At 24.4% G+C, this 10,755-nt stretch overlaps 1 protein-coding gene across 1 annotated transcript in view; it reads left to right on the top strand.

Annotated features, from left to right (window-relative positions):
• Window positions 1–5,716: 5,716 nt before the first annotated feature.
• Window positions 5,717–10,755, top strand: part of LOC145833525 (phosphatidylinositol 3,4,5-trisphosphate-dependent Rac exchanger 2 protein-like) — a 35,023-nt gene continuing 29,984 nt past the window's right edge. Inside the window, exons 1-3 of the mRNA XM_082940697.1 lie at window positions 5,717–5,785; window positions 7,108–7,212; window positions 9,946–10,044. Of these exons, the coding sequence (XP_082796823.1) occupies window positions 5,717–5,785; window positions 7,108–7,212; window positions 9,946–10,044 (273 nt within the window). The remainder of the gene's footprint in view (window positions 5,786–7,107; window positions 7,213–9,945; window positions 10,045–10,755) is intronic.

The raw sequence follows: 10,755 nt of genomic DNA, 5'->3' as shown, positions 1-10,755 counted from the left end.
AAGGTTTATGAAGAAAAGCATAACAACTTACCCAAAAATGTAAAGGTAATTTTATCAAAAGAACAAAGACAGTTGATCATAAGAGAAGTAGTGTTTTACACCTATAATAACAATTTATTAGAAAAAAATCAAATGCAAGAATGGGTCAAGTATATTTTCAATCCTCAAGAAAGAATATTCAAGGATGATGAAAAACTTATAAAATGCAATGTTGGTAAAGATTGTTACAACATAACTAGCTTGGAATTTCGCTCTCTAGCTCAAAACAACTCAGAGTTAAACGATGTCATACTAGACACTATCATAGGTCATCATTGCGTTGACTCGCAAATTGAATACGTTGAAACCACGGTCACAAAAACCATGATTTCTGACCACACAAGGTTCGACGTTCCGCGCTTCAAATCGGACCGGGATCGCTACTTGACCGTGTTCAACAACGGCTACCATTGGGTCCTGGTCATGTTTGACAAGCCAACGAGCAGTCTGTACGTTCTAGATCCCCTTGGTGGCAGTTCGGAGGTTTTGGGAAACAAACTCCTGATGTGGTACACCGAGCTCCACCATGGTAAGGGCAGGAAACCAGGGGACGACATATCGTGCGAAGACATATCTTTGGAAGGCGGAGAATGGAACTTTACAGATCGTGTTTGGAGTCTGAAACAAGTGGGTCGAACGCTGCAGACGGATGGCACCAGCTGCGGTTTGTTTTGTATTGAGTACGCGCTGGCAATGATCGATAGTTACCGCCATATACCTGAAAACATATCGGTGGAACAGGACGTTTGCACGCTGAGGAAAAAGAGCGTGGCGACACTTTTGAGCATTGCAGAGAAAATACAGCAGTAGGATTGTTGGAGATTGTTTGGATGTGAATCTTTAGCTTGCATATTATTGTGATATTCAAACTAAACTTTTTTGTATCGTGTTTTGTTTAAATTTTAGTTGAACATTGTTATACCTCTTTTGTGTAATAAAGTTAATTTTTTACTTAGTTTAAACATACTAATTTGTTCTTTTGAAATAAACCCTTTTTTATTAGTTTTATTATTTATTGAAACTGTTATATACAATATGTTTAATTTTTCATCAAGGAAATTTTTAAACCAGCTGTTTAAAAAAAAGTTAATTGTATATATTTTAAATCAGAATCCCCTAAGTTATGTTTTGTATAGTGAACAAAACTTTATCATTTCTAGCAAGTGTCTGTTTTAATAAAGTCTTCATATTTCACTTGCTACATTAAATAGAAGTAGATGTTCTTGCACGTGAATATGAAAACAAAACAACACTTAAGGCTTAAAGCTCTACTGTCAACATAAAAACAAGCTGAATGCATGCTAGCTAATTACTAAACTTATTTTTGTATATTATTTTTTAAAAATTTCGTATTTCATTAAATTTGTCAACGTTTATAGATACAGTGATAAACTCCGATTTTTTTTTTGTTTTTACTTATCTCTTAAAGAGATCTGTATGAAAATTTCAGACACGTATTAACTTGTCAATGTTTAGGTAACCAAGCTAAGTTTTAATTAATGACATATTTAAGTTACTTTGTATGTAATTTTTAAAAAATGAACAATATCAAAATAATGAGCTATTAGAAACTAGCCTCTAATTCTAGAGAAAATTTAAAGTAGTTCTTCAAACAATCGAAAAACATTCGGCCTATGACTTATAACTTTTTTAACTAGCTTGAGTGTGCTTTACATACAATTTATGTAAAGTAAATTGATTAAAGTTGTTTAAAGCTAGTTTTGGAAAACAGAACTTCTGCAAAATAGCTCGATATATGTAAACATATAAGAATGAACGAAGATATTAGATTAATAGTCTAGATTCTGCAATAAAAAAAAAATGTTCTGAGAGCTCTCAAGTTTCCAGATAAAAGGTAGACAATCCAGAGGAACCAACAAAACCAGTATTTTTATGCTACAATGACCAATAAGATTAAGATTTGGTGTTGAACCTCCACTCGACGTTTTAAAACATATTATAATCTGAAGTTAAAAACTTATAAGTTATAGTTTAACTTATTTTGGTTTCAAATTTTAGGCATATAAGAATTGAAACAAAACAAGTTTAAAAAAATTATTTATCATTAAAAGTTTTTTTTACTTCAAGTTTGAAATTAGAAACGTAAGTTTGTACGTGGATTAGTATAAAACAAAATCTACGCTTATCGGTATCTCTAAACTTTTATAAGCAGTTTAAAACTGTTCTAATGTAGTCCATCTATCTACTACCTGTGTAGTAACGTTGTTATCGTGCAAAAAGAAAACAATCATAACTTGTTCGAGTTGTTTACAAAACAGTCTTATTTGAGCTTAACGAAGTAATTTCATCACAAACATAAACAGAAACCCGATTCTTTTTATGCATGAGTGATCACTTGCAAACTAAGTCTGTTCCAAGTGTTTGGTAGAAACCAAAGGTTCTATTCTTCTGCCAGTATGACAGGCTGATGTTTCCTAGAAAATGTTAGACCGGTAAATTATTAGTATAAAAAGTATATTTTTTGTCTTATTTGTATAACTTGGTAATTATGTTTTTTTTAATCGATTAGCTTATATGCATTATGCAGTATATGTAAAATTAAAAAAAAAACACTTAAAAACTTAAAAACCACTATTAAATATAAACGTTATGTAATATTTAAGTCATTCATAGTTTCAGAGATTTTAATTTTAATTGAAAAAATCTTTAACTTCAATGAAATCTAAGTTAATTTTAAATCATAATGCATTAATAACATATAGTATTAAACATTTGCAGTATTAGTAATTTTGCTTAAAAACAAGGCACACTTTATGTGAAGGTTTAATTAAAAAAAAATCTATTGTATATGTAACAGTATTACTGATAACTTTAAACTTTATTGCTTGTTTAATACTTAAAAAACTTTTATACTTATGTTTAGACTTCAGTTAAGAAAGTAAAAAAAAGGTTGATTTACATAGCTAAACTTCTATAAAAGAGACTTTAGTTATAAACTTAAATAGATAATTTTCCAAATTACTAAAAGTTAAATGGAAGTTCTTTAGTTACTTTTATCTACGTGAAATAAGTTAAAAATTATTAAGTCAACTTCTGCTAAGTTTTAGTTTTAAAAATTTGTAAAAAAAAACGTATGTAGCCTAATAGGGTAACGATTTATAATTTTTAAAAAACTTCTTATTGATTTATGGTTTCAACAACCTGTTAAATTTTCTGTAGTTTTATAAGATTTCTGCTATAAAGTTTGTAGAAATAAACACTACAAACTAAAAATGACTTATAAAAAAAAGTATTGAAGTATAAAACTAATTTTTATAGATGATTAACATAACATCTGTTTAAGAGTTGAAACTTAAAAAAAAACATAAAATTTTATACCAAAAAATAAACAACTGACATTGAAAGTCGTTATGTCATAAAGGTTATCTTTATTTAAAATAAGTTTTGTAATGTGGAGTAAATTATTATTAGTACTAGTTTTATTATCTGTTTAAACTGTTTATGCTTTAAATCTAAGTTTGAAATTATGCTTATAAACGAAACAAGCTAAAAACTAAAAAGAAAAATGAAAAGTGGTAATTACATTTATGAATTATGATTTACTACAAAGCTAATTTGGTAAAAAGAAAGTAGCAACATAATTAATATGGTCTGATTTCATTCAGTGTTTGTTAGAGTAAGCACATAATGATATTACTGTTGATAATAAATGCAAGATTAGTTAGTACTTGACTAAAGTACATGTTATAAAACAATAATAACTTACGTAGATAAACAATTAATGAAATATTAATGTTTTTTTTATTGTATTTGCAAAAAAAAGTCAAAAAATTTCAAGTTACAAAATAAATAGATCAAAATTAAATTATATTGATTTAAAAAAAAACTTGAAAATGTTAAAACTAGGAACTAACATATGTGAATTTTTTTTTTGAGTTTAGAGTTTTTTTTTTCAATTTTTTTTAAACAATAAGTTAGTTTTATGATTTAACTTTACTTTAGTTGTTTTTATCATTAACCTAAAAATTAATTCAGTTTTTATTTGAATAATATAGTAGACGGTTTTATTTTAAACATGTTAACAGTAAGAATTTTTTTTACTAAATTGTGCTTTTTAAAGAGCCCAGAAAATAAATTTTTTGTGAATATATCAAATTTCTTAAGACAAAATACAATGTTTTATTTCAGCAACAAACAAAACTATATTTCAGTTCTTACGCGACTTCATAAGTTGTGTGATTTTATTGAGGTTAGTAGTATTTATGTTTTAAAAAAAAGTTTGTTAGTAGCTTTTTGGGTCTTGGTAATTTTTAATTTTTAATAAGCTTAGAGTATCAAAACAACTATTTGTTAAATTTCAAAAATTAAACATAGTACACTACATTCTTAAAAGGTAAATTACACTCTTGGATATACAAACAGCGTATTTTTTAAAATCAGTAAAAGATTACTACTAAAAAAACATAACCAAAGAAAACTTATCGTACTTAGATGCATAGTTAGTAAACTAAACAAAATTAAAGTAATTTTTTATGTTAAGCCAAAATTTTTTTGATGAAACAAAAACCTTTTTAATATACCAAGATTATTTTTAGTAAAAACTATTAGTTTAAATTTACTATAAGTACTTAATACAAGTAGTAAGCTGTGTAGCTTGCAAATTAATGTGCAACAAGCAAATTAAAAATACTTACAAGGAAAATAAACCAACTGTTTATAAATTAGCTGTATTCAAATTTGGTAAGAACACAGATTTTTTATATTTAACTGTGTACTATTTTAAAATAAAAAAATAAGCATTTTACAACTAATGGGATAATAATAACAAAGCTATAGAAAAATTTTGAATAAATTTTACAGACACTAATTTTTTTATTATAATGATCTATATAAGTTTTTAGAAAGATACTTATTAAACATAGGTTTAATTAAGTTTACAACTTAAGCTAGCTATACAAAAAAACTATCTATAGTTTTTTTTTAAGTTTAGTTTTATAAAAAGCATATAATAAACTTTGAAGTTTAGTTTAAAATTAAATAAAAATAAATTATAATTAATATGTATCTCAGTTTAACAGTTTTGTTTTTTTAATAAAAAACAAATATTTATTTTTGTGTTTGATAAAGTTTTTTATTTTTGATCATGTACTAAAAAAACACAACGTAACTTATTTGGTTGAGTGATTCTAAGATTCTTAGTTTTTTATAAACATTACCTGAGGGGTTTTTCTAATTAAAAAGGTAAATTATGATGTTTTATTTTGACACAAAACGTAGGAAGCTCAAAAAAATTGGAATACACATTTATTTTACTCATAGTTTTAGTCAGCATTAAATGTATTTAATTTTTGATATTTATTGTTTTTAGATATTTTTAAATTATCTAAAAAAGTTTACTAAAGATATATATTATTTTTCTTATCTTACTGTATAAGATTAATTTAACACAGTATAATCCAATTTGTAAGTTAATCAGTAGTATTTGGTAATACAACTACAGTTTATTTCTTAAAAAAGTTAATTTATATAAGTGAATAAATGATTTTTATTACTACTAAATGCATTATATTAAAAATTAGTTTTAGTTAAACAAATTTAGAAGCAAAAAATATATATCTAAAGTTTAATAAATTTTTTTTTAGAGTAGTATACATTATAGTCAAAAATTTGTGTTTCGGTTACATGTGAACATAATTGTGTCAATTAAAAGATTAAAATGGAACAAGACAATGAAGATAAAAGACAAAAGAATATCAGAATGAGAATTCATTGTCTTAATGAATTTGTAAATACAGAAAAAACTTACTTTGACAAATTAAAATTTTTAGTAACTGTGAGTTGTTATAGGTGTTTTGAGTAAAAATTCATCAGTTTTATTTGTGGTAGTTTTTATAATTTTAGTGTTGTTAACAAAATAATATTAACTGTAAACTTATACATCTTTTTCATTATTGTAATAAAGATTATTACCACCAAACTGTAATAACTACTGTATTATGTAAATTAAGTATAAGTGTTATTATGTAAAAAGTTTAAACTAGATAATTATTTATTTTGCATTCTTTTGCACTAGCTATGAAATAATTACTAAACTCTTTTAAAAATTGTATCAAAAAAATTAGCTTCACTTTTTTTTGTTACGGAGTTATATTTTAAACACTAAATTTAATATTTAGTTTTAGAAGTATAGTTTAATTTAATTTTGCTCTAAAAATAAAACAAAGTTTAGTTTTTCTATATAAAACAGTATTTAGAGCTAGTATTGTCTAAAATAGCTTAGAATTTAATTTTGTTTTGTAAAAAACACAATAGATAATTTTTTATAAACATTCTCAGTACTTTTAAAGATATGTTGTTGTTAGCCCGTATACTAAAAGTAAAAATAGTTTGATTAAAGTAAAAAACTAACTATTTACATTAATGATTTGATACTTAAAACTATAAAATGAAAAAAATCAAAACACTAAAAAAGAGTAAAAGTTTAATTTAAAATTATTTGTTCTTTTTAATTACACAATTTTTTATCATACTATATGCATCATTTTAGTTTACCTCTTTCTTTAAATTGCTTATTTGTTGCTTAACATAACACCTAAGACTTGTTTAATATTCTATTTTAGTTAGAAGTTAGTATATTTATGTGGTTTTAAGGTATTTCAAAATTTAAAGGTATTAGGTATTTATTGTTTTTTAAAAAGATTCTGCATAACATCTTTTATATTCAATGCAAAAATGTTGTCTTACTGTTGAAAAAAACATCTACTTTGTTGTAAAGCTATAAAGATTTTAATTTTTATATTAATTTGTAAAAAGAAATTGATAATGTTATAAAAGTTTTGTAAGTTTAAATAAGTTACAATAAAACCAAATCATATATTAAATTAAAATAAATGTATTTTGAAAACATACTTATTTGTTAGGAGGTTTTTAAAATCTATAAGATCTTCTTTAACTGGAATAATTGTAAAAAATAACACATACTTTGAACATATTACCATAAAAAAAATATTAAAAACCTGTAACTTAAAAAAAAATTAACGCAAATATTTATTTAAATAAGTAGAATAGTTATTATAAGAATTATGCAATAAATAATTTTATTCACAGCACTTTAAACCAAATTTAGAGAGCAAAGAAAGCGATAAAACAGATGAACTCATTAAAGAAGGTACAGTCAAAGTACTACTTTCCAATATAGACCAAATATACGAAGTAAGTTTTTTAAAGAATATAATTTTATTTCATATTAAATGAAGTTATTGAATGTTTTCCAATGTTCTGAAACTTAATATAAAGTTATAAAAAAGTACCCACTAGTTTTAGTTTATTTAGTTTTAAAATAAACAAAGTTGAAAAAAGCTTTCTTAATTCAATCTTAACTGCAGTTAAAAATTTAATGCAAAGTTACAGGGTTTTATATAATTAGTTAAAAGTTGTAACTTTTAACTACCGGAAATATTAAAGTCTTCACCTTATTTTTTGCTGATACTTTATTAAAATATCTGCTTTGTAAAACAAGAAACTGTCTTTCGCTTCGTCAACTTATTTTGTAATTTTTTTTAGCTAACCCAAAAACTTTTTACAAAACTTAAAAGCTGTGTTTCAGAAGAAATAAACTTCAATGACTGTATTGGCAGAGCATTTCTAAGTTTTGTGAGTTTTCTTGTACTTTTTTAATAAATATGTTTTGTTTGAGTATTCATATTTGTTTTATTAATTTTTCCTTATAAATGTAAACCTTTGTTAAAAAGAGTATACTACAATTGCTTTTATATAAAATTTTATAAATTTTTGAGATTTATACAATAAATAACAAATATCTATATTTAATAGTTTAAGTTACTTTAAGTTGCATTAACTTTTGATAAATAAAAATTTTGTTAAAACTGTATAGTTTTAGCACTATTAATTGGGTCAAATTTTCACGAAGTGATACTTTTGCACGAGAGTAAAAAAAACAGTTATAACAGGGTTGCCAAAAAAACTATCATGGGAAAACCTGCAATTTGACATTGTAGGCTAAAATAACTAAAAAAACCTCGAAATTGATAAATTTTGAAAAATCCCGGAACTTTTAACAACAATCAATAAAAAACCTGGAATTCTATACGATTTATACATGTTAAGTAGTAAAATTTCGATTTGACACAAAATATCTATCGTATAGATAGATGAAAATATTTTGTAATCATCAAATTTTTTTTCTCAATAAAAAATCCATTTAAAGAAGCTTTAAGATATCTTTTCAATGTCGTTACACTATTTAACACATTTTTTTACCTTAAACTTAATTTTAAACTAAAAAAAGACGCTGAAAATTGTAATTTCAATAGCCTGCAAGAAATTTTAAAAACATGGAGAAAATTTGCCAAAAACATATGGTAACCCTGTAAAAAAAAAAACTAATAAAAAATCAAAAAAGAAGAAAAAAGGTACCGACTGAGGGTAATAATAAGGGATAAGAATGATAATTAAAAAAAATCAAAAAGAAATTACTAAAAAAATAAATAAAAAATATAAATAAATAGCAAATCAAAAAAAGAAAAGAAAAAAATTACCAACCGAGGGCAAGGGTTAGTATAAACAGTGATAGTTAAAAAGTAATACTATAAAAAAATTATGCAAAAGTGTCTTTGTGTAAAATTAACCCTTTCTGCAAAAGTTTCACCGTGCAAAATTAACTTTTCTGTAAAAGTTTCTCCTCGTGCATGTTTGACCCCTACCGCTAGCTATCAACTATACTTAGATTGTATTTAACAGAACAAAAAGTTTTTTCTGTTAAAGTAGCTACTAGTTAAATGACATTGTTTTCAAAAATATAAAATACATATCAAATTCTTAATTTAACTTTGTTTGATAACGATTTGTTACAAAAAACTAATTTTAAAGGTTTAAAAAAACAGTTTAATGATATAAATTAATTTTTTAATGAAGCTGCCGTTTGATTATAAAACAACTTCTGATGAACATACCTTAATTTCTACATAAAATCAGGAGTCTTTCGTTTAATAAGATTTAGTACAAATTAGGATATAACTAATTATAAAAACCATTAATACTTATATGACTTAATATTCTATATAAACATTAGAAAAGTATTCACCTTTGAAATAAATATATAGTTATTATTTTCCAAGTTAAACCTTAATAAAAACTGTAAGATGTGTGTAACTAGTTAATAAAAAGACTCAAAGTTTTAAATAACTTGTAAACATATATTTTAAAGAAATTAGAAGAACTAAAGGAATACATAAAGTTTTGTTCTAATTTTCATCAATCACAAGCTAAATTGAATGAGTTATCGGAGAATAGAGAATTCCAAGCATTTTTAAAAGTAAGTTTTAATGTTTTTTTTATGAGCCTATTATCTGTCTAGTATTTTTAAATTTTTCTGTTAGTTTATATTATAACTAATTTTTTGATGATAACAAGTAAGGTAACAGGTTTATACTAAACTTTAATATATACAAAATAGTTTTCTTATTGTATTTGTCGAGTAAGTTTTTGTTTCTACAACTTCTATAAATAAAAGTAAGTTTTTAATCTTCAAAAGTTCATTAAAACTAAGTTGTAAAAAAAGCTTGTATCAAAAATCATATCTGTTTTTAGAATTTTATTAGTTAGCAACTTAATCAATATAACAGAAAAACTTTATAAAGATATTTTATTTTTTATAAACTTCGGTGTTAGCAATTAAAATCGCAAGTGTGTAGCGTAAATCTTGAAGTTCTTAGACAAATTGCAGTTGATATCAGTAACTTTATTTTTATTTTACTTTAAAAAAATTAACATGAAACAAAATCTTTTGATTTTTTGCTAGAAATTTAATAACCATCTCTCGCACAAACTTGTTTAATATTTTGTCTGTTTTTGTCACACGTTTAGTAATTCCCTTGAATAAAAACTTACATACTTGAATAACATTTAATTTAATATTCTTTACAGGGATGTTTTGCATTAGGAGGTTTTGAGAATGAGTTTTCTTTGCAAGGATTTCTGATTTCACCATTTCAGAGATTGTGTAAGTATCCTCTGCTACTGAAGGTTAGTTTTTTGTGAAAAAACTATGAAACTACTTATGGTTCTCATTATAACTTTCTGTATGAGCAGTTTAACTTTATATCGTTTTAAAAAAGTTTAGCATTTTTTACATACAAAATTTATGCTACTGATAAATAAAAAACAGTGTTATAGTAGTTCTCTGATTTAGATTAAGACTTACCAAGCAATATCTTTTGAGGGTTGGAGCTAATAAAAGTACCTCACAAGTAGTATAATTTGTAAAATTATATCTAAAAGAAAAATTTTAATGAAACAATTATTTATTACGTGTACTACCGTAAACTAAAAAAAAAATTGAAAATATATCTATAAAAAGCTCTATTTTATTTGTTTTTCACAAAATATTTTCAACCTTTAAAAGTTTTAGTTTACAGATGATTTTTCTTTTACATTTTTAATATTCACACTAGGGGCGTAGCGTGGGGAGGGACACTGGCGCATACGTGCCACCCAAAAAAAGAAAAATGTAAAAAAAAGAATGTAATATCTTTATCCTTTATAGTTTGTTTTTCTGCTTAATTTGCCTTTTTTCAACTATGTTTATCAAGTATTCAAAAAGTTAAACGAAATTTTGAATACCATTTAGTGACAAGTTAGGAAAGTACATGTTATTACTCAATATACTGATTCGGTGCAAAATTTGCAAACGCGCACCGATGTTGATGAAAAACTCCATAAGGAAAAATTTTATAA

The sequence above is a fragment of the Thalia democratica genome, chromosome 4 (genome assembly GCF_965202585.1).
Source record: "Thalia democratica chromosome 4, ktThaDemo2.hap1.1, whole genome shotgun sequence".
NCBI lineage: Eukaryota > Metazoa > Chordata > Thaliacea > Salpida > Salpidae > Thalia > Thalia democratica.
This window is presented reverse-complemented; position numbering and strand designations above follow the sequence as displayed.